General features: G+C 42.5%; 1 protein-coding gene across 2 annotated transcripts in view; it reads left to right on the top strand.

Annotated features, from left to right (window-relative positions):
* Positions 1 to 25167, top strand: part of magi2a (membrane associated guanylate kinase, WW and PDZ domain containing 2a) — a 330301-nt gene that overhangs the window by 185780 nt on the left and 119354 nt on the right. For both annotated transcript variants that reach the window (XM_034674120.1, XM_034674119.1), the window contains exon 3: positions 23233 to 23352. In XM_034674120.1, the coding sequence (XP_034530011.1) occupies positions 23233 to 23352 (120 nt within the window). The remainder of the gene's footprint in view (positions 1 to 23232; positions 23353 to 25167) is intronic.

Here is a 25167-nt window from a genome sequence, read left to right as displayed (position 1 = left end):
CCGTAGCTATGGTAGGGACAGTTAGCTTAGCTCATCACCATCACATCCTGACCTGTAAACTGTAAAAAAAACCTCTCAAAGCTAGCATAAACAACACTCACAAGACAAACTCAGATATATTAAGATTCTACTAATAAAATGTTTATCTTCTCCAACTTTCACCTCCATCCTGCACGATCTTAGCACGACATTAGCATTGACCTGGTAGCAGAGGGAAATAGTTTACATTTAGCTAACATTTAACTTCAGTCTGAAGGTCAGAAAACACTCAAACGGAGCTCAGTTTATCCAACACAGTTAAACACAGGATCACAGAGTCTGCAGGTAAACTCATAGACTGTATGAATAATGGACGTAGTATCCGTGATGTCACCCATCTGTTTCTGAAGCGCTGCTTTGAGCCCAATCGACGGCGGCAGCCATATTGGAAATGTTGAACTCAACATGACTGCTGTCGAGCGAGTGTGACGTAAAGAGGCGGGCTTTGAGCCTCCTAGCCAACAGCTACAGTGTTCCCGCCTGTCAATTAAGTCAGCTGTGCCTCTCAAAGTGGAAAACTCGGAATCTTGTTATCTTGGAAATTGCAGTGTTATGAAAAAATTCACCTCCCGTACAGTTTGTGCCGATCAAGAAATGAGCTATCCAGCCTACACTCGTTTTTTGTACCAGGCTTTAAACATGTTTATTTCTCCTGTAAAGATCGGCTTTTTTGAATTTGTTTGTATGTGGTTTCCGGTGTCTAACAATAGCAGAGCTAGCACCTCCGCCTTCAGTTTTCCTTGCAGGTTAATATCCACCCACTTGCCTGTGCCTATGTCAGTCTAACCAGACACAGCCTACATACAACTTTATCTCCATTTACTAGATCAACATACTGATAAACCACACTGCACTACAAGAAGACATCTGTCACCTGTGCATGTTTAAATCCAGGTAGTAGAGCTTTATAGCATCATGGCAGCTGACAATAACCAGAGCTACAGTTACAGCTAGTGGAGGGAGGCTGGACTACAGCCACAACACATGTCGTTGGTATTTTGGGCCCATGATAATAAAAATATGAATAACTTGTTTAACTTCAAAGTAAATATTGTGCTGTTATCTAGCTCTACAGATCTAGAGTGTAAGTGAGATCTACAAGTGTTTGTTGGACTCTGTAGCCTGGCTGGTGAATTTCTTTGTTTCCAGTCTTCGTGCAAAGCTATGCTAAGCCTAGTGTTCCCGCCTGTCAATTAAGTCAGCTGTGCCTCTCATAATGGAAAACTCGTAATCTTAATATCTGCAAAATTACTGCGTTATGAAGGCTGTAAACATGTTTATTTCTGCTGTAAAGATCGTCTTTTTTGAATTTGTGTGTATGTGGTTTCCAGTACTTCCTGAGCCAGCCTCAAGCAGACACTACATGAACTGCAGTTTTTAACACTTTCGCATTAGCTTCAATTCTCGTGGCCAGAGGTTGCTTCTTGGGTAAACTATGTCAGGTTGGTTTACTGAGTGTGTCTAACAATAGCAGAGCTAGCACCACCAGCCTTCAGTTCTCTTTGCAGGTTAACGTCCACATGCCTGTGCCTATGTCAGTTTAACCAGACACAGCCTACATACAACTTCATCTCCATTTACTAGATCAACATACTGACAAACCACGCCGCACTACAAGATGACATCTGTCACCTGTGCTTGTTTACATTCAGGTAGTAGAGCTTTATAGCATCATGGCAGCTGACAATAACCAGAGCTACAGTTACAGCTAGTGGAGGGAGGCTGGACTACAGCCACAACACATGTCGTTGGTATTTTGGGCCCATGATAATAAAAATATTAATAACTTGTTTAACTGGAAAGTAAATATTGTGCTGTTATCTAGCTCTACAGATCTAGAGTGTAAGTGAGATCTAGAAGTGTTTGTTGGACTCTGTAGCCTGGCTGGTGAATTTCTTTGTTTCCAGTCTTCGTGCTAAGCTATGCTAAGCCTAGTGTTTACTGTAGATTCATATACAGATAATGGACAGACATAAGATTGATATCAAGAGAAGTTGAGAAGTTGTATCTCATCTGTGTGTTTTAATTTGAGCCCTCCGTTAATAATTCATAATACTTAATAAAAGTCAAAAACTCATCCCTGCACTCATTGAACTCCCGCCCGTCTCCTCGTCCTCTAGCTGCCTTTGTTCTAATGAATAATTATAAATCTGTTGTTTACTCTGATAGTGAAGCACGTTTCTCTAGAACCTTCCAGGAACATTTTAGTTTCCGCCCAGAGTCAGAAACATGAAGGACAGAGCTAATGAATAATTTGCTGTCAGATTTCCAGAAGTGACTTTTAATATTCATGTCTTTGTATTAGCGTTTAAACTTTATAAATCCTTGGGACAGCTGTCAAGGGATTCTTATTAGACGTGAAAAAGTCTGACTGCCTTGAATGCAGCACTGAAATCAAAAATCAGAGGGTGTTCTCTCAAGTTTAACTTTTTCCCTGCACAGACACAAGTTTCCTTTTTTCATTAATTAATCACGAGCGCCATCATTAGAGCTTTCTGAAGTCACAGTGCGTCAACACAGAGCGGGAAAAACAAGGCTCCGGCTGAGGTCGTTCTCCTCGCTGTCAGGTTCATTATGATGCTGCAGAAGCGTCTTGTATCAGAGGAGAGCTGTACGAAAGAAATGAGGATGATTTTACTCTCTGCTCTGATTCATGAGGCCTTGATTAGAGTCACCGTTTACCCGGATGATTAAACAGATTATTTATGTCACAACAGAGACACTTTCTCTTCAGTCACATCCTGTTTATCTCTTTAAAGGTTTTACTGAAATGAATAACTCTTCTTAGATTTATCCTCTCCCATGATGTTTAAGTAATCCAGTGATAGTCGTCTGTGTTGTTGAAGCCTTTGTACATGTGAAGAAATCCAAAGGTCAATGTGTAGATCTCTTATTGGTCCATAGGTTCATCCACATGTAGTTTCAGCTCATTTGGGGCCTGTGTCCACTGACAGCATTTTTTCTGTATCACCAAATCAGATTAGTGTTTCACGGCATAGCATCAGGGTTGTCGCTGCGCCCTCAGTGGAAAAGTAATCAGCTATTTGAAGACTGCTCATAAATGCAACTATCCATCACTGGCCAATCAAAAGCAAGAGGGGGCGGGGCTTCTGATATCAACTTTACAACAATAGTGGAGGTCCATACAGATTATAAATACAACCACACTCGTTTTTTGGAGGGTAAAATTTTGTCAGGAAGCTCAAGCTCGAAGCTCCGCCCACTGCCTCTTTCCAGGTTGACCAAATGTTAGTTGGAGTCATCATCACCCATTGGCGCCTGGGCTTTATAACGCCTCTTCAGACACCAATGGTCCCTCTTTTCGATCAACGCAAACCAGGTTGTATTCCTGGGCTGGTGCTTGTGCTGGTTCTGAGCTGAGTGAACTCGCGAACCAAAACTGCACCTGTTTGTTTTTCCACCCGTTCCAGCTTAAGGAAGAGGCACGTCATGACGTCAGATTTACGTGACCGCTTTTCCCAGCAGCACTAGTGCAAACTTTCCTTCACAACAACAACGAGGGCGGACAACAGCAGCTTGTCTCCTCGGCCAACCACTACTTTGCCTTGGAATCCATTAGCCTTTTTTATTTTTTCGCTGCAGGACAATGGCGGAAACACGTTTGGTTTGTGTTTTTGATGACGACAACCAGTGGCGGTTCTAGACCAATTTTACTGGGGGGGCAGGCTGGGGCCAAGGGTGTTGTCAGAGAGACACATTCAACTCTGACAAAAGAGACTGAGAAGGGTGAGGACCGTCTGAAAACAACCTGGCAAAACATCAGTGCATCCCTATATACTAGACATATATACCACTGTGTACTAGATCAACATGCAGACTGACAGCAGCTGCTTTAAGGGACTGGAACCAAGTGCCACACGCATGTGTTCCGCCTGTAACATCGGCGCAATACTGAAGCTTTTTTTATTGTATAATATTATTTTGGTGTGGAGGGGGGGGCCACAGGGGGGTCGAGGTTCAGTTTTACAGGGGTACTGGGCCCTGTTAGCCCCTCCCCAGAACCACCACTGACGGCAACCCCACCCCCGTCCCTCGCCCCTGACGTAAGCGGTTGGCAGTTGTAGACCGGCAAAGAGTTGGAGCCGCTCTGGAACCGGTTTTCCCAGCCAGGAACCGGTTCACTCACAGTGGAAACACGAAAAACCAGTTCTCAATTGAGCGCCGGCTCTGAACCGGCCCTGAAACTGATCAAAAAGGGGTATTAGTGATGATGTAACACAGGTTAAAATTTAAAAAAAGAGTGTTCCTCATTTGCTGTTATAAGCTAGTTTGTCCCAACCTCAACCAGATTATAAAACTGTATTTTGTTGCTGTTGTCACATGTCCTGTTAGTCGTGGTTAAAAAACACATGTAGTTGGAGGTGATGAAGGTTTCACACACATTCAACCAGAAAGGCTGAAACACTAATGCTAAGCTAAGACACGTGCAGCAGCGAGACCACAGTCAGCTTTGAAATAAAGGAATTAAAGACCGGGAGGAAGCAGCCTGGAGTTCACAGGATTTAAAACAATGAGAGAAAGAAACGAGACACACAGCCACAGAGGCACAAATGGAATAGTCCTGCTGCTATAATGGACGTGCCCTGTTTCCTTTGAACATCAGAAGCTTTCAGCGCTTATAAACACATCTCTCCCCCACAGAGCCGCTGCTCGGCCAATAGCATGAGAAGGCCAGAGGTGATGTTAGCATGAGATAGCTTAGCCTCTGGTATTAAAAGGCCAAAAGGTCCAGGTTTGAGATGATTACCAATGCGCTGAGTGTGATGATTATTCCAGCCTCTCTGACCCTCGGTTCAAATCCCTCGCTTGATCCAGAGGTTGAAAAAAAAACACTGAAATGGACTCTTGTGACGTAGCACTTGTTGACGCAGGTACATGATGGGTTGTTTTTCTGGTAGCCTTCAAGCTAGGTGTGTTACAAACGTGTAAAAGTGATGAAGGCTTCCTGACAGACCGATCCAGTCACTGGGTGATAATGCGCTCGAGCCGGAGTGGGACTGGCTGGCCGGCTTGCAGGCTTGGGTGGGGTGGGATCGGGGGGGATTAGGCTGACAATGCATCACGTTCTCATCCCTGATCACTCTACACACACACACACACACACACACACACACACACACACCTAGGAAAACACCCACCCTCAGGCCACGTATCCAAACAGATGACATCAGCTTTAATCTGTGGATGTCTCTGCCCTCACTTTCTCTGCTCTCTTCTTCATCCCATTGTCAGCTCTGTGGGTGTGTGTGTGTGAACGTGTGCGGCGGCGTTCATCCTCCGTGGATTCAGAGAATAATTGGAGTGGCTGCTGGAAAATGAAACAGCCCGCATGTGTTTCCTCTGATGCTGTTTTTTGGGATCTCATATGATTGAAGTTCTTCCTGCTGCCCGTAAAGAGTCTCCTTCACTCTCCTAAATTATCTGGCTTTTCTTTTTTCCAACACTACTTTTTTATATTTTCGGCGTGGAGCTTTGAAGCCCACAGAAGTTTCAATGCAGAGCAGGACCAAAGGCCGTCTTTTTTTTTTAAGCAGTGAGGAGAAATAGTGCTGCTGCAAATCGAATGAAAGGAGCCATTCATATCTTCCCACCAGAGCGAGAGGAGCGAGGATAGAGGAACCAATTCTCAATGATAACAGAGATCATGATGACATCCCTGTGTGGGGGTAGGTTGTTTTGAACCGTGTATATTTATCCTGGCTGCGTACTGTAGCATATGTGTGGGATTGGCCTACAAATCACTGGAGTTACACGCTGAATGTCAGGCTCACTTGTTGCTGCCAACATTTTTGGAATTCACTGCGAGATGTTCCCAAATGTGCATGATACAGCACTTAATCAATACAGAGAGCACTCTGCAGTGACAAGCCGATCCGTCACTGTCACAGGCATCTGCACCGCGGAGGGGACTTTGTATTCACACAGCATCAACTTTGTGAAATGAAGGTGTAGTTACAGGCCATTTTTCAAGCTTCTGTCTCATTGTCTGAATCTCTGGCACGAGGAGTAAAGCCCAAAGTAACTCTTCTTCTAATTATTCAGTCAGCGTTTATTCTTTGATGAAGATGTTTTTGGTTTATTAAAGTTTAAACGTGTGCAGACCAAACGTGAAGCGGATATTTATCCCTCCTGATAGGTCGGCATTACTCGCTTCATTTCAACCTACAGTCCATTTCAGACAACATGCACACCCACTACTTGCTTATCTTAGTCATGTGAGTCTCAGCTTCACTGTTAATGTGGGTAACTCATAAGGCTGAACCGTGGCTCCCTTTCTTGTGATTTACTAGAAAGCTGAAGAGGTGGAGAAAACAACTTGAAACATGTTTGTTTTCTAAGCAGAGTTCAGGTCTTTCCCTTCTGATGCATCCAGTGTAGTTAGAGAAAGCTAAAGTCGTCCCTCGGGTTGAAATTGGAACTGCTAATATGTGATTTTTTCTTGTTTCTTGAGCATCATTGAGTCATTTCATCAAATCAAATGCTGCTTAATGTCATCAACTTTAGCTTTACTTTTTGTCTGAACAGAGAATATACTAAATAATTTCCTTAAAGCTGCAGTTGGTAGGATTGGGTTAAAAAAAACTGTACTTATTTTGTGGTGTGTTTGGCAAAAAAGTCATAACACTCATCAACAGCCATCAATAAATTAGGTATTTTGAGATTATGGCCAGATCTCTGTGTTTTCCTCTGCCTCTTTATCCAGCAATCTATAAATGCCAATCGCTCCCGTCAGCTCTGACCAATCAGAGCCACTCTCCTGATTGGTCCTTGTCCTGATTGAGCATGCACTACCATCTGTTTGTGGGTGGGGCTTACAGGAGCAGAGAGGCGGGGATCGGGATGTAGTGAGAGGGAAATTTGGTGTGGAGGGGTAGTGTTGAAATTCAAATCTCTCCCTGAACTGATGTTTATTCCAGGACTACCAACAGCAGCTTTAAAGCTGCTGGCAGGAGTATTAGGTTGATTTTGGCGCCCCCTGTGGACAAAGATGCACATCTTTTCTCTTTGTTGATTTTCGTGCCAAGGCTGCTGCTGATTAAAAAACCCTCTTCCTGCTTTCTTTGAACTAAGACATCGCTCATTGTGAATATTTGATGGTGAAAGGCTGTTTCCGCTGCATGCTGTGGATTGTCTGCTTCTGAACAGAAAGTGGTGCTAATATGCTAAGTGTAGCATCATGCTACCAACAGAATAGAAGACTTCAAGCCAGCTAACCTGGATAAATTGAAGCTAGTTTGGGGATTTGAAATGATTTCATGAAACTATATACACTACCAGTCAAAAGTTTGGACACACCTTCTCATTTAATGTTTGTAGTTTAACACTGAAGACGTCAAAACTATGAAATAATCTGGTTTTGTCATAATCTGGATTAGAACAGTCGTCAAACAGGGCTATCCATAGTGTACTAACCCTACCTCTGAACAACACAACTGATGGTCTCAAACACATTAAGAAGGCAAGTCATTCTACAAATGAACTCTTGACAAGGCTCATGTTAATTAGAAACCATTCCAGGAGACCACTTCATGAAGCAGACTCAGAGAATACCAAGAGTGTGCAAAGCTGTCATGAAGGAAAATATAAAACATATTCTGCTTTATTTTACACTTTTTTGTTAATTAAATAATTCCATATATGTTCTTTCATAGTTTTGATGTCTTTGGTGTTAATCTACAGTGTTTCAAATAATTAGAATAAATACAAACCCTTGAATGAGAAGGTGTTTCCAAACTTTTGACTGGTAGTGCACATCTCACAAAATCTGAACTAATCTCTAATCTGCATCAGGTTAGACTGTGTTAGTGTAGACTGTTAGTGTAGACTGTTAGTGTAGACTGTGTGAGTGTAAACACAGTCCATCCACCTCACTGTGTTCTCCCTGTAGCTGGATCCCACCGCTGAGCTGCTCAAATATATTTCAGCACATGTAGGGGGGAGTCTTATCTCTGTCTGACAGCGTATTTCTCTATCAGATGCTACAACCTGTCCTCACTTGATGCGGTTTGGCAGGATTTGAAGCTTTGCTCCGGCGTCACACTGACATGTGTGTTTGAATTAATTAGATTTCAAGCAGCCCTCCTTGATCTTCCTACATGAGCGTGCAGAAACACTGTCACTGTGATTCCTCTAACTATTAGCACCTACACACCGAAGCTCCCTGCTTAAAACCAGGACTCGGGGATTGTTCTTTGTGCCGTGTGTGAGAAATAAGCAGATCTACTGAGAGATTTAGAAAGAGCACAGAGTATTATATCACTGAATTTGTCAGGCAGGAAGCGTCGCCTGCTGCGAGATGACAAGCAACAAGCAACTGTTGCAGAGGCAACATCATGCAAATATTTCCAGAGAACAAAACCCAAGAGATGTTTCTCTGAAAGGAAAAAAGTAAAGGTTTAAAAATCCTGGAAATGTGTGTAAGTGGTTCTCTCAAAGCTGTTTATACTCAATCTTTCAGAAGACACTGTGTGAACGTTTTGGTAGACAAAGTGCAATTTAGAATCGACAATAATCCCCCTTTAAAAATGATTGCATTACATTATCGAGGATATGACCAGGGCAGAAGATTAATACCTTTAACCCAATGAAACAGTTGATTTGATAATCCTTTTTAAATCGACCCGAAACAGAGCACTGTAACAGCTGATGCTCTGAGGCTGTTAGCAGAGGAAGCTGATAAAGATAATGGAGATCACTGTTATGATTCGAGTTTTAACCCTATGGGGTCTAGGGTATAGTCGACCGTTTTTGACTCATTTTGATTTTACTTTTATATTTCCCCTTAAAAGCTGATTTCCTTGCATTGTTTGGTGTCATCTTTTTTCAGCACAACCCCAGAAGTATGACTATGCAGATATTATTTCATTTTGATAGAAAGTATTAACACACAAGACCTAAAATCACACAAAAAACATAAAATCAGAATAGGGAAAAGTTAGATTTTTAACTGTGAAAACCATAAACATGTTTTATGAACCATTTTTAAAACATAGAATGCAAATGTAACTTGTAAATTAAAAAAAAAAAGATGTTCAAATTTAGTAAACAAAAAGATATTTACAACTTCTTACTTTAAATGCACCAAACACACATTAAACGTGACGAAAAAAGACTGACGTAACTCAGTGATTATGTTGTCAATCAAAACAATTAAGAATTTATTATATCCCTCAAAGTCCCGACTTTACACTGAAGTTGGAATGATGACTAATTGAAGTTGCGTCTTCCTGCCACGTGATCGTAAATAGCATACGTCATTTTGACGCGCCGGTGCGGAAATGGACCCAGGAGGGTTAATAAAGTTTAAAATCAACTAGAGAAAACAGTGACAGCACAAATCTAATAAATCCAAACTGATGTTAAAGTTTTAGAGATTCAAGGGATGAAGAGCATCGATACGTTTGTGTTTGGGATGCACCGAAAATTCGGCAACCAAAACACTTTTATCACGGCTGAAACAGAATGTTGTGGTGACGCACCGCTAACTAGGCCATGTATGTGTATGTGTGATAGAAGTGAAGTGGCAGGTAAACATAGTAGCATAGCAGAGTGATATGTGACAGACAAAACATAGATCGGACCCCCTCCTCTCTGTGTTATCCTCTGACACTTCACAGCAGAGCCGCGCTAATCAGCTGCAGCTCGCGATGCAGGGATTTTCATCAGTTATCACGGCTCTACCTGCTTCAAAGTGTGTTCAAACTCTGTTTTCTTAAGTCCAAAACGTGTAGGATCGATGTCTGTATCTGTGAATTGAAGCTAAATGAACAACATGTATATTAACTCCAGACGGCCGCTGCTAATTGGAGTTAAGCTCCTTCGAAGATAAACATTACGTTCCTGAAGAACCCTTCACAGTAAAAGTCCCCTTATGTTACGTAGTCAAAAAAACTTTAATTTGAAACGGCTATAACAGGAAGCAGCTGTAGTAACTTGACAAATTTCAAAGATTAAAAGTACCTGTAGATGTCTAAATTATATGATCAGGAGAGGAGGAGAGGAAAGTCAGATAGTACAGATGTAGTAAGAAGCTACAAAGTCCTGAGTTCTGAACACAAAGAGGATTATAAAATCCTCTGTCTGTGGTGTCAGGCTCAGACATGAGTATAGTGTTTGATTGGGGTCACAGTGTGTTAACATATTTTCACGTGTGATCTATTTTCATTTTGTAATGCTGCAAAATATCATTACCTAAAGAATCAACTAAATAAAAAGTAAAATTCTGAATTAATCACAAACAAATGAACTAATTAATGAATCAATCAATAAATAAATACATACATAAATAGGTACAGTTGTGCTCATAAGTTTACATACCCTGGTAGAATGAATGGTTTCTTGGGTATTTTCTCTTATCATTCATATTCTCTGAAAAATGGCCCAAAAAAATCACAAATTCTGCCGGGGTATGTAAACTTATGAGCACAACTGTATGTATGAGTGTCTATGTGTGGCAATTTTGTAATTGATTTATTCTTTAAAGCATTAATATTAATTTATGCTATTGCAATGCCTTGATTTTAGTGAGGTTAGTACACAGTCATAGCCATAAATACAAAAGATTAGCATAATCATTTATTTCGGCGTTTCGGTTTTCGGCCTTGGTTTCTTCATTTTTGGTTTTAGGTTTCAGCCAAGAATTTTCATTTCAGGGCATCCCTAGAACAAATTATGTTTATCTATACTTTACTGGATTTATTATTATTCAGACTTCTTAGTTCTACTCCTTACATTTTCACGCAGTTATCTGTACTTTCTACTCCTTACATTTTAAAAATAGCGTCGTTACTCCTGTTTCATTTCGGCTTGTTTTCATTCCAGCTTGTCATCTTTTAAAAAAAAACACATTCCAATAAAGGCTATTAATAACATGCCTGTGAAGTTTGACTTTTTGCACCATTACAATACTTACAGGCAACTAGTCATCATATCTTCAGCTCAATGACACACGTTAATGCTCAGTTGTACACATATATGGTTCTTTAATGTATTTGCATTGTGCAAAAATGCATTCATTTTCAATGGGCATCAACGCGGCTGAAACAGGTGCAACCCAAATATTTCAACATTAACATACTGATATAACATTATAGTCATTAAGGCCTTTAGAAACATGTTTTTTGGGGAGGTGGGGTCGTGCACTATAGGCTCCTGTGGCGCAGCTTAAGCTTTTGTCCTTGATGGCATTTTTTCCCCTTACATTACTTTTACTTTTATACTTGAAGTAGTTTTGAAACCAGAACTTTTACACTTTTACTTGAGTAAAAATCTTGAGTTGATACTTCAACTTCCACAGAAGTCTTTTTAAACCCTAGTATCTGTACTTCTACTTGAGTTATGAATGTGAATACTTTTGACACCTCTGCAAATTTGCCTGTTTTAGTTGATTCTCCTCCTAAAACGATACACAAAGTTGGACTTAGATCTGATTTAAAACACTCCACAGAGTGTCTGAAGTTCTGCAGGTGCTATCATTTTTATCTCGTGCACACAGGATGATCATTCCTTAGGGAGGTGGTCTTAGACCATGTGTGAGGAACAAAGCAAAGCATTCACTGCTAGTTTGCTGACACGTTGTTTATACTGATAACATCAGGACCATGTGAGAAATAATAATAATAGTAATATCAGCACAAGGACTTGAGCTCACATGATAAACATGTCCACCTGATTTGGGCTTCAGGAGATCAGTCTGATGATTTATACCTTTCAGATTAATGACTAACCTGAGGTAAACTCTGGTGTCCTGTACTTCCTGGATTTGAACTGAAGCTTTAAAGACGTCAGTGATATGAAACTGACTGTAGGAAATGACTTCATGATGAACATACAGAGCGTTTAACTTCAACAGACCGCTCCTATGTGATGATTCTGTCTGTGCACTCTCATTAAAGCACCTCTTTATCTCTTCATCGGCCTCCCCTCTCCTCTCTCTCCTCCTTCTCTCGTCTCTCCTTGGTTGGAAGGATGCAGTCATCAATATCCCTGGCTGTGTTACAGGCGGTGCAGCCAGCACCTCCTGGAGGGCAGTGCTATTAATGGAATTCAGGGGAGGGCGGCAGAAGGCCAACAGGCAGGGGGAGTGCGGTTCACTGCCTGGCTTTCTCCAATCTATCCCACATTACTGGCTGTCAATAAGCAAGGGAGCAACACAGAGTCACACTGACTGCACTCGGCTGAACTGGAGTGAACCTGAGATCTCAGAGAGCGAGGAAGACGAGAGAGAACGACTGATCTCCGGTCAAGAACTCTGCAAGGGAAACAAAACAGTCAATACGATCAGACGGCACAGCGACGTAGCTAACTTTAATCATCCTTCCATGGAAACAGTGAATAAGCACGTCGCCACATTTGAATGGAGGCAAAGTGCAGCGAAGGCAGCTTTTTTCAGCCGTTCACTGTCCTCCATCAGTCCATCCTGCCCGCAGGCTGCAGCCGGGCGCTGAATGGAAAACTAATCCATCGCTCTAATGCAGGGCATTACAGCTGCCCGTCACTTCCTAATTGGCTAATGGTTAGATTAAGGTGGTAACAAAAGGCCGTGCTGACACTGTGTTGGCCAGTCATAACAGAGGGTTTAGGGCCTAAAAGGGCAGCTCGCTGTGTCCAGCCCCAGGCCACTGTCCACAGCAGTGTTGTGACAGTACAGAGAGGAGAGGGGACATTTACTGCAGAGTGGAAGCTGGATATGTCTGCAGCACCAATGAAACACTCTGAAAAACTAGGTTAGCTTCTTTACTTTTAGCAAACACACCTGTATGCTAACGCTGACACACCTGTGTGTTCAGACCAACAGCAAAGGGGATGTTTTATGTGATCTGACAACAAACAAGGGAACACAGATGCAAATGTGCACCAGAGGAAGCAAAGTTTTTATTTAAACTGTGATACTGAAAGTTCAAATTAGCCTGACACTTTGCTATATTTCATTAGCATGGAGATTTAGCCGACATCCTGAGATCCAGAAATCGTCTGCCTGATCTCCAGTCTGAAAACACTCACTTTGAAAGTTGGCAGCTGCTTCCCCTACAGGCTAACTGAAGTAGTTATTTCAGCATCATGTCCAAAGGTTACTGTAATAACATCCTTGTAGAACCTGTCTACTTTTGGCTAATGGTGTTGTACTGAACAAGACTGCAGTTGATGTATGACTTTGCATATCACTCACCAAGTACAGATGAACAGACGCCTCACAGCTGAAACTATCTATCCTTCAACCAAGCTGAGCTGTTGGTCCATCCTGGTGAAGTCTACTCCTCTCAGGTCTAACATAGACATAGTCTCAGTGGCGCCACCCTGTTGTTTCTGAAGCACCTTTATGAACCCCAATAAAGGCGGCCGCCATATTGGAAATGCTTACTCAACCTGGCTACTCTATCTCTGGCTACGATAATTGAAGCTGATGCAGAAGTGCTAAAAACTGCAGTACCTCAAGTGTCCACTTGAGGCCAGCTCCGGAAGTACCGGAAACCACATACACACCCATTCAAAGAAGCCGATCTTTACAGTAGAAATAAACCCGTTTACAGCCTGGTGCAAAAAATGATTTTAGTCTGGATAGCTCATTTTTGTATCGGCACACGCTGTACGAGAGTGAATTTTGTATGACTCAGCAGTTTTGAAGGTATTAAGATTATGGGTTTTGCGTAGTTAGAGGCACAGCTGACTTAACTGACAGACAGGAACACTGTAGCTGTTAGCCAGAAGGCTCAAAGCCGGCCTCTTCACTTGCTCGACAGACGTTAAGTTGAGTTCAACATTTTCAATATGGCTCCCACCGACAATTGGCTTCAAAACAGCGCTTCAGAAACAGATGGATGACGTCACGGATACTAAGTCCATTTATTATACAGTCTATAGTCTAACCACGGTTAATAGAGTGAACTCAAGCTTTATGAAAAAGTGACTCTGCTGATAAAGTTGGTGCTGTAATACGGGCTCTCTTGGGGTCTCCTTGGCTTTTGCAGCTCCTCTAGTGGACACTGAAAGAACGGCAGTTTTTTCCACTTTGCTGCGTCTCCTTCATTTAACTCTGGAGGCTGCCTGTTTGTCTCAACACACTGCAGGAAAGCTACCATGATAGCGTCTGAAAACACCTTCCTCACCAGTAAAACATGAACCAAGCAGATTCAGGGGAGGACTCTAAACGCCGACACAGCTCAGGACGTGCAGACGGGGACCGTGTTACTCCGGGGCTGAATGAAATTTCTATTACTTTGTGTGCTTCAAATTGGGTTAGAGTGGAAGATGAAAGAAACAAGGAACAAGATGGATGGAGCCGAGAGGAGTAAGAGGAGACTCAGCAAAGATGATGCAGCAGATGGAGGAAGATGGTTCTGTGTGGCTGTTATCCAGAATATATGTCCTCTCAAACAGCAGCACTGAGATATACTGCACTCAGCTGAATCAAGATGAAGTGGAGATGAAGCCGTATCAAGGCCTTCATGTTTGAGTCTGTGTTACTAAAGCAGGAGAAGAGACGTGTGCAGGAAGTGATGCTAACTAGCTGCTTTATTGTCTGGATGCTGAGAAAAACTGAAAACAAAGACTTCTCACTGAAGCATTAAGGTAGTAGTGGTTAGCTGAGCAACATGGCTACAACTGACACAACATGTGACCGGCCCTTTAAGGAAAATATTAATATTTGGTGCTGACTAAAATTGAGGGGATGAAACTCTTACACCCTTATCATGACAAGAGTCGAGATGTGAACGCTGATGTGGCTCACAATGAGATTTTTGAACTCAAACACAACTTTCTACCTCAACACATCTCACTGATTTTTTTTCAATTTATTAGAATCAGAAATACTTTATTTATCCCGGGGGAGGAAATTCAGTTATAACAGTATGCTCTTATAAAAAGAATGTAAGAAAGTGAAAGTATTAACAGAAATAAAGAATAAAATAAGACATAAATATGAATAAAATAATTAACTACATACAGGAGCGCATAATAGTTCAAATTCATTATTTAACTTCTTTAAGCATCAATATTTTCAGATGTCTGTTTTCTGTCCAGATGAAGAGGTCTTGATACGACCTGATGTTTGTCCAGATTCTCTCTCAGCCTCATTTGATTCCTAAATGTCCTCCCTAAACTTACCTTTGAACTCATCTTTATTTATAAAGCACCTTTCATACATTCAAGCATGCCGCCCAAAGTGCTTCAGTAAAGAACAGAGACAGAAAATGACAACAATAGGTAAAATAACACAAGACTAAAACTAGATAGAGGACAGTCCTGAAATATTTTGAAATAAAATACAATAATTATAATAAAAAAAATAAAAGATGAATACTATATAAGTAAAATGAAGCAACATAAAATAAGATAGACCAAAATAAAATAGAAATGATTCTAAACCAAAGGTAATAACAGTAATAAGGGTAATAAGGCCACCTTGAGAGTTCCACAGTTTAGGGGCATAAAAACAGAAAGCTCTCTGGCTGGTGCTTCTGTGATTCACATGAGGAACATTTAAAGGTGACATATCACGCTTTTGTCATCAATATATATTGGTCTAAGAGGTCCCCAAAACGTCTTTAAAGTTTATGCTCAAAAAAACACTTTGAAATCAGATTTTGGTCTGCCTGAAAAACCCTCTTCTTCAGTCCTCCTCAGAACACTCTGTTTTCTCTCTGACCACGCCCCCTCAGGAAGTGGATGTGCCTCGGCTCTCCAGCACGTTGATCTAATGTTTACATGTTGGCTGAATATACACGGCTGCTCACAGATCCCGTTACTTCAACCCTCTGAATCTGATCCAGAATCTGATCCTGACGGAGAGGCGCCTGTAGCAGGACCTTTCTGAAGGATTGGTCACAGATTTAGTGTTTCTTGTTGTTTTATTTGTCAGTATGTCGACGTGTGTCTTGGTACACAGCTACGAACATGTAGCTATGTGGCTATGCTAACTAGCGCTAGCACTTATCCATGATAAATAAAAATCATCCACTAGATCTTCAAATCTGCAGACGTGGGGAGTAAAACCGACCTTTGCCAGAAAGGCAGCAGGACCTTTCTGAAGGATTGGTCACAGATTCTGTGTTACTTGTTGTTTTATTTGTCAGTATGTCGACGTGTGTCTTGGTACACAGCTACAGCTACATGATAAATAAAAATCATCCACTAGATCTTCAAATCTGCAGACGTGGGGAGTAAAACTGACCTCTGTGTTTATTAAGACAGCCTACAACTAGCATGCCTCCCTCCTAAGCTCCTTGTTAGCACATGTGTGCAGGGAATGAAAATCGGAGGGGGGATTCAGTATTATTTTATACAGTCTATGGGCTGAACAAGCTCCGAGCTCTGACTCCGTGACAGACCGGATATTGTTGTTACGTAACAAAAACACGGAAGTCTGAAACGGCTCGTTTCACACACATTTACAGAAAGGTGGAGAAATCAGAACAGGGGCAGAATGGATTTTTTTCATTCTCGGGGGGTTTGTAGACATGCAAGGGAAACATATTTCAGGTAGAGAACCATTAAAAAGTCAATTTTGCATGATATGTCACGTTTAAAAAGGAAGGTGATCAAGCTGGAACATAAACTGACGTGTAGGAGCCATGAATGAATGATTTGAAGGTGTATACAGAATCTACTTTTGAGGTTATGGCTTGGTTATTGTTTGTATTTACTGTGTGGTCATGTTGATTAGGTAAATAGCGGGTCATGTGTTAGAGGCGGGGATATTCTAGTCATTTAAGCTTCCTGTTACCTTTTGTTTGGAGGTTGGAGAGAGAGATTTTTTGTTGAGCGCTATTTTTCTTTGATCACTGTGATTGCTTTAATCATCAGTTTTCAGCACGCTATCATGAGTTGATTAGCCTTTTACGTTAATAAAAAGTTAAACATATTTTTGGATCAGTGATTTTTCCACGTCTGACGAGTTACTCGGCCCAGCCTCAACTTTTCTTTGAAGTCTCTACAACATGAGATCTGTGATGTATGGAGGAGCGAGGCTGGTAAGAGCTTCAAAAACAAAGTCTGAGAACTTCAATTCTTAAAGAAACAGGAAACCAGAGTTTTAAGAAGTGCAGTCATGTAATCAGTTTTCTTGTTCTGTGTTAAAACTCCTGCAGTTTTTTCACGCACCATCATCATTACTACGCCGCCTTTATGCTCTTTATTATCTTCCTCTCTTCATTTAGTAATAGAAAATTGAACTACACGCGTCGCCGTTCAAATCAAAGAAACCAAACTTGGTGTGGTTGTGTTTCTTGAGGTTGTGTTTCTGAGGACTTTATGGAAATGATTAGCTGAACGTCCATGCTATAATTATTTCCCCAGGGTCTTTACACACGCTGTGACTTCCTGTCATGAATACATATTACAACCTTTCAGCGCGATGCCTCGGGTTATTCTCCGGATATAAATCCTTTGTTTCAAATAAAGGCCTGTGTTTCATTCTCCACTGATTGTCTGACCTCCTGCTGAGCTTTTCTTTTCCCGCTCAGTTATCTCAGGTTACACTGTTTTACCGCTGAGCGTCTAAAGTCAGTCCAGAAATAGAAAGTGTTAAACACAGTGTGTTTTCAGTATTAACGCAGGGATGTTAATGTATTCTGTAGAAGCACTAGTCCCAGAGTGAAAGCACTCCAGGTGTGAGCTGTGACCGGGGCAGCAGGTAATGGTGCTCAGCTGCAGCAGTGAGAGTGACTCGTGGCCTGTGGTTGTGGCTCGAGGATGCACTGGAGAACAGCAGGGGAGCTGTACGAGCCCAGCCCACGCTACAACTTAATCTCCCTCCTGTGTGACACGTGCTGCCTCTTAAAATACACACCTGTTACTATGCTGACCCTGTGAGTGTGACATCCTCAGAGCTGGGATAATGTTTTAAAAGCCTCACTGAAATGAAAGGAAGCTCCCAGCAGCCTGTTGAACCACAGCCCAGATGATTTACTCAGGGTTCTGGGGGGCAGCTGGGGGGAGTGTCAGACTTCAAATGGGGCCCAGGCCACCCTGGATCCTGGAACCCTGCTGCACTGTCGAAACTACCTGAACCCATCCAGCACATCCTGCACATGGAGGCACTTTGAAGCCACATTATGGATGCAAACACAGAACCACTCAGACAACAAGGTTTTAGATGGACAGCATGGAAACACCTGGAGCTGTCAACCATGTTTTTAAAGTGTAAGGAAAAACCTCCAATCTTGAATGGTCTACTGATAAAAATTTAAGTTGCAGCTAAAACAAATAAGAAGGTGAAATGGTAAATGTTTTGGTCCATAACGTAGTTTAAAAAAAAAAAATTGACTAGTTAATTTTAGCCCTGATGAACTGAACTTTGAACTAGTTCAAGTGTGAACTGGCACAGCACTGATCATCAAGGCCGCTTCATTACGATAGCCCTCGGTGACATCATTACATCAGCCCGCATTATGTTCATTTTATATCTGTGTTGAAATACTGGATCAAAACAGCCCTTTAATTCTGCCCATGGCTGCTGGGTGAAATAGACATCACACTGACTCTGGCTCCAAACATCCACTGGTACAGGCTTTGGTTAGCCACGAGTGCTGTAGTGACTGTATGTCGAGTTGTCTAAAAGCGCCATGATGGTGACCAACACTTCAGGGCCTCTGGTGTAGCTAGCTTGTAGCAACCAGCAGGTTCAGGGCTTGTTTACTTGTGTTAGCCCTTTCACAGTCCAATCAGCAGCTGGAACAAGAGTAACGCTGTTAAGAAGACACATTGAGGAGGTAATGGTTTAGTTTGGAGACGTCCATTTAGGCTTACTGACTGTTATATAAACTCCAAAGGTATCCCAGATTAAGTTGTGGTCTTTGGTGTGCCACCACTTAGTTTTCACAGATCATCCAGCATATGACCAAAGCTCGCTGAAATACTGCTGAACATGTCTCCTTTTGTCTCGTTAAGTCTCATTTAGTCTCATAGTGTTTCATTAAGTCTCATAGTATCTCATTGAGTCTCATAATTGAATCTTATAGTGTCTTATTGAGTCTCATAGTGTCTCATTGAGTCTCATAATTGAATCTTATAGTGTCTAATTGAGTCTCATTGTGTCTCATTGAGTCTCAAAGGGTCTCATCGGTCTCATAGTGTCTCATTGTGTCTCATTGTGTCTCAATGAGTATTATTGAGTCTCATAATTGAGTCTCATAATTGAGTCTCATAATTGAGTCTCATAATTGAGTCTCATAGTGTCTCATTGAGTCTCATAGTGTCTCATTGAGTCTCATAATGTCTCATTGTGTCTCATTGTGTCTCAATGAGTATTATTGAGTCTCATAATTGAGTCTCATAATTGAGTCTCATAATTGAGTCTCATAATTGAGTCTCATTGTGTCTCATTAAGTCTCATAGTGTCTCATTGTGTCTCATTAAGTCTCACAGTATCTCATGGTGTCTCATTGAGTCCCATAGTGTATCATAGTGTATCATTGAGTATCATTGAGTCTCATAATTTAGTCTCATTGAGTCTCAGTGTCTCATTGTGTCTCATTGAGTCTCACAGTATCTCATTGTGTCTCATTGAGTCCCATAGTGTCTCATTGTGTCTCATTAAGTCTCACAGTATCTCATGGTGTCTCATTGAGTCCCATAGTGTATCATAGTGTATCATTGAGCCTCATTGAGTCTCATAATTGAGTCTCATTGAGTCTCAGTGTCTCATCGTGTCTCATTGAGTCTCATTGAGTCTCTTTGTGTTTCATTGTGTCTCATAGTGTCTCATAGTGTCTCATAGTGTCTCATTGAGTCTCATAATTGAATCTCATTGAGTCTCATAATTGAATCTCATTGAGTCTCATAATTGAATCTCAAAGTGTCTCATAGTGTCCTAGTGTCTCATTGTGTCTCATTATGTCTCATTGAGTCTCAAAGTGCCTCAGAATCAGACAGGGACAAGTAGAAGTGTCTCTTAAAGATGAGGACTTTGTTTTAGCTTCAGGATTGCCCCACATGCAGAAACACACCTGAGGGGGGTGGGGGGGTTTGAGAATCCTCGCTCCTACAGGCTGACAAAATGATGAACGCATCATTTAACCTTAATGAGTTTCACCGTTTCCTGTAATCAAGGCCGTCTAAATAACGATTATAAACCTTCTGCGAGCGTTTCAGCGAGGTGGCAGTATTTTTAGAACCGCTGATTTGCACCCCAGGACCCTGACCCACATTCAAAGGAGTGAAAACCGAGCGGCATTGTGGTTGCCTCCTTTTAGAAATTGTCACCCGAGAGAAGTCCCCACCAGAAGATGCTGCTAAATATAGATCTGAGACATCAAAGGTCCTCTTTGAAATGTGTGTGTTTGAGTGTGTGTGTGTGTGTGTGCTGCTCAGCCTGTCGCTCTGCCTGTGAGGGAAGCTAATCTGACGGGTACACAAGCTCCCATGCAGGCAGACACAATCAAGAAGCCCTCCACTGGGGGTGCAACACAAACACGCACACATACATCTATTTTACACCACAAACAACAGCGTTCCCTGCTGCTCATTCGCTCTTATTAGAAGCTCTTACAAATGACTCAGTCAGCAGGTTCCAGCTTGTTGTTTTTGGCTTAAAGGTCGACAACAAAAAACTCCACTCTGGGTGTGATAAGGTGCTCACTTTCACTCCTTCTCACACCTCCCTCGTCCACATGATAGTCCGCTTTGACAGCTTTATTACCTGAAACAAAAATCAGCTCTTTGGACCAAACTAGACTCCCCCTCCTCAGACTCCATCACACCGCTGTGTCTTTGCTTTCTCAATTTGAGGAGCAATTAATCAGCATATTAAAAAGACAACTGAGGAGAGGCTTGGCCAACCAGCTTAATGGCCTTATTTGAATTAATATCTGTTCATTAGATGGTTGGAGGAAGCCGAAGCCGAGTCTCTTGATGAGAGTTGTTACAGAGGATGCTTTAAACTTCAGAAAGAGGCAGAGTCTTTAAACACAACCCAACACCCACACATGATCCAACTTTCTTCAGACGCTTTTCAACTGGGACGTTTCAGAGGGAGTTCTGTAGAGATTCCTGAACGTGTGACCCATTTAGGGGTTCAAACAGTTCTTTCTCTTCCCCGTTCACTGTGATAGCAGCTTGAACATCCTGATTTTCTACATGCTCACAACATCTTTCACTATTACTGTCAGGAAGAAGGGAATAACACGGGACCTCCACCAGATCCGTGTCCCGTCCATCTCCAATTCGCTGTGGTCCGGCTCTGTGCTCTCTCAGAATGCAGGACTGCCGGACAGCTGGAGTCATTTGATCAAGGTTTTCCCACGGTAATCACTGAATCAACGAATATCCTCCTCCTCTCTTCATCCATGTTGTCTTTCTGGTCCTCTGAAAACCTCTGACCTGTAGACTCCAGGCCTGGCTTCGCTCATCATGACGGTTTGTTGTTGTAGTTAAGTCAAATACGATCTGGTGATAACACAGAGTGTTTTATTCTGAAAATTAACCGGATGTTTTCATTTTGTTTTGGTGCCTGACTTCCTGTCCCGGTCCACCTAAATCTGTTGAGATGGATGTGTCGTGCTCCGGCATCCAGCTAAAATAAAAGTCTTGCATATCTCATCCGGAGGGCTCTGATCTGCTGGATCAGAGACGCAGCCAGAACGCAACAGAGCGGATCCAGTGGAAGTTAACACATTGACTAGAATAGAAACCTATCAGATCCAGTGCTGTGATGGATTGGAGACGGACCGGACCAGGATCCGGTGGAATTGGCCACATGCAGCTGTCTAAAGCCAAAGGCATGAGAGGCAGACTTTAGCTAACCATCCTCTCTTGGCCGACCACAATGCTTTGTCCCGTCCACGAGCAACTCACTTCCCAGTCCTGTCAATAAAGATTTAAAACATGAGGCTCAAGGATAAGATAAGATAAGATAAGATAAGATAAGATAAGATAAGATAAACTTTATTGTCCCCGGGGGGAAATTTGTCATGGACATAAGTGCAGTGCTGCTCACAAACAATACATTCATTCAACATACCAACATACAATAACATGCCCACTGTTAAGATAAGAAACCATGTCACTGAGGCGTACCAATGACACAACAGATCAAACACAAGATCACAGGTCAGCAGGTAAATGATGTCAGATAAGTTTGCAGAGTCTGGCAACCACTAGCAGAGCTAGCACCACCAGCCTTCAGTCCTCCTTGCAGGTTATCGTCCACATGCCTGTGCTGGTTCCTCATTGCTCTGGTGGAGTGGTTATATATCAGTTTAACCAGTCACCTGTGCTCGTTTACATCCAGGTAGTAGAGCTTAACATAGCATTAGAAGGAGAGGACACGCCCCCTGAGGAGGTGCAATAAATAATCCTTCTCCGTGTCCATCTGTACCTCAAGAACTCCTGACAGCTCTCTTTGTTTGATGAAAACTCACCTCATCAGATGTTGGTTTGTTGGTTAGTTTTGAGGTTAAACCCTGTCCCATCACTGCACAGCACCTCTCACAGTCATAATTCAAGCCTCAGCCTCTAAAGTCAAATCAGCTGCACCCCCCTACAGGTGATCAGCAGCACAGCGGCTCCTCTGCTAACTTTAAAACCCACAGATGGATTCTTTTATACGCAGCACTCAGGGGCTAACAAGTGTGCTTTTACGGGCTCCTCTTTTAGTGCGAACAACCCTCGCTCAGATGGAGAACCCATTCAGCACCTCGGGGGGAGAGTGCCTGCGTGTTATCACAGCCAGGATCAGCTTGAACAGGAGTAATTAGCACACACTGATGAGGAAGTTGTTTGTACCTCAGTTTAACATCCAAAGCACTCTGTCATACGTTGGTTTTTTTTTAGTAAAGTCGACTGAAAATGCTGCTTTTAAGGTCAAATATTCAATCTGTGCTGTGCTGCTCCAGTCAGGGAGTCCTCCATGAGCTGTCAGCTCCATGCAAATTGCTGGAATTTCTCCTCTTGGCGTCCAAATTGCATCACTTAGCTCCTGAAGTTGCACCTTGCCCCTCCTCCTTTCTCCATGAAAGCTCAATATCCAGCCTCAGCTGTGCACTAAGCAAAGAGGACACAAAGGAGGGCGCTGACTGGATGGTGTTGGGTCAGGGTCAGCGTGTTTCAGCGCCGGTATGTTCTGATCTTTTTTTTTTTCACAAACAGCGGCAGAGACTGAGCCTCACTTACCCGCATTCAGCAGTGATGAGGCGTTCAAAAAGCGCTAAAACTCTTCTCGCTTATCTCCCGCAGGCACAACCAGGCAGCCCAAGGAAGGAGAAGTCCCGGGGGTGGATTATAATTTCGTGACCGTTGACCGGTTTATGGAATTGGAGAAAAGCGGAGCCCTGCTAGAGAGCGGAACATATGAAGGTAAGGATTTAGCAGAGTCACGCTTGTGAAGGCAGCTGCTGTCCTTTGTGATATACCTAATTTTTTTTTCATGAATGCACGCTGTGATGTGGCACCAAAGGAATTTTTTCCCCCCCGTTAAAGTGACAGCAGTCTGAATAAATAACTGAGACGGGCTCATCACTCCACGTCCACGCACTTCACAAACACCCACAAATTCACTTCAATCCATCCATCGTGAGGCTTCTGTGGAGAGTAGGGTGTCATCAGTCAAGAAGAAGACTGGAAGGAATACTCTGAATGAGGACACACACACACACATAAAAACACACACACACACACACACACGTGGTACCTTCTGGTAGACTCTCTCCGGGCTCTTCAGTCCTCTAATCAAAACAAACAGACACTTCCATCCTCTCTCTCTCCTGCGTCAGACTCTCTCCAGGCTTTTGGGTTTTTGAGAGCACGCCTGCCCGGCCACCGCCATCTCTCAGGAGACCTCTGCTGCCTTTATACAGATAACACACATCTGCTGACTCTCTCTCTCTCTCTCTCTCCCCCCACCTCCTCTGACTCCAGTCTGTGTCTGTCCACCTGCCGTCTCTGCACGAAAGAGGAGGAAAAATAAAGCAGACGGCCAATTTAACGCTCGGCTGCCAGAAGCAATGTTAGATCCTTAAAGAGATGGGGAGCTGCCTTCCACGGGGAGATTCCTCTGCGTGGTCACTCGGCCATCATTCAGCGTTTTATAGAGTTTAATAATTTAATGGCCAATTAGATGTGGAAGAAAGGCAGAATGGGTGAAAGTTAAAAAGGAAAGGCTGTAGTGAGGATGAGCGTGCTGTTAGAGCACTGAGGAGGTTTGGAGTTGTTGTAGGAAACAGAAGACAGCTGAGGCGTCCTTGAGAGTCTCAGACTCCTAAGAAGCACCTTGAATAGTTGTGAGCTGTTTATTGAGGCACAAAGTGAAGACACTACGAGCTCAGAGAGTATTTCCTCCTGACTGTAAAGTGTGCTCTCAATACAATCTTCAGTGCTTCTTAGAAACACGACAGCCTGGGGGGAAATTTAGCAATACTATAGTTTTGTATTAAGGCACCAAAGTTGTATTTTTCAGCTTTATGTCGAAGAAATCACGTAATTTTCTTCAGCTTGCTGTGGCTCTAAACTCAGAATACCTGCAGGGCACTGGCGAGGTTTTCTTTCCAAGGTTGGCCCAATTTTCAACAATAACTCTCAACTCCATACACTGTGAAGCTGAAGAACTTGTGATTCCCTCTTCTCCTCGTACCACCTACAGTACTGCTCTTTCACTGCTCTCACTTCAGGTTGTATTTCAGAAAGCATCAGATTTCCCCCCCGCAGCTACGGGTCGTATTGGACCTGAAAACCTCCCCGTAAAAGAATCAATTCTCCTCTCTGAAACCTCGGAGTGCTGTTACTTCCAGCTTCAGTGTTTGTAGTGCGCACATCTTATTTCTGTTCTATAGAATTAAGAGATTACTCTGAAAACACTCGAGGGGGAAATATAAATGTGGTAATTACAGTAATAATTAGCAGGCAGGGTTCAACGATAGAACATCAAAGTGTGTGGAGCATCCTGAAATTGTTCCATGAGGCTCCTGGGATGAAAACAGAAGAAGAACTACATTACCCATGAGCCTCTTTTACGATGAAGTGTTGAACTGGAGAGCAGGTTTAAGACCTTACTGTTGGCGTTAATAACAAACACACTTCCCTACATTTGCTGATAGTGTATGGCCAACTCATAGGTATCATTTATCCATCAAGCAGCATCCTCTGGTCTGTGGTTTGCTAAAAACTGCAGTGTCC

The sequence above is a fragment of the Notolabrus celidotus genome, chromosome 21, assembly GCF_009762535.1.
Source record: "Notolabrus celidotus isolate fNotCel1 chromosome 21, fNotCel1.pri, whole genome shotgun sequence".
Classification (NCBI taxonomy): domain Eukaryota; kingdom Metazoa; phylum Chordata; class Actinopteri; order Labriformes; family Labridae; genus Notolabrus; species Notolabrus celidotus.
The sequence above is the reverse complement of the archived record's forward strand: the minus strand, read 5'-3'. Positions and strand labels throughout refer to the sequence as shown.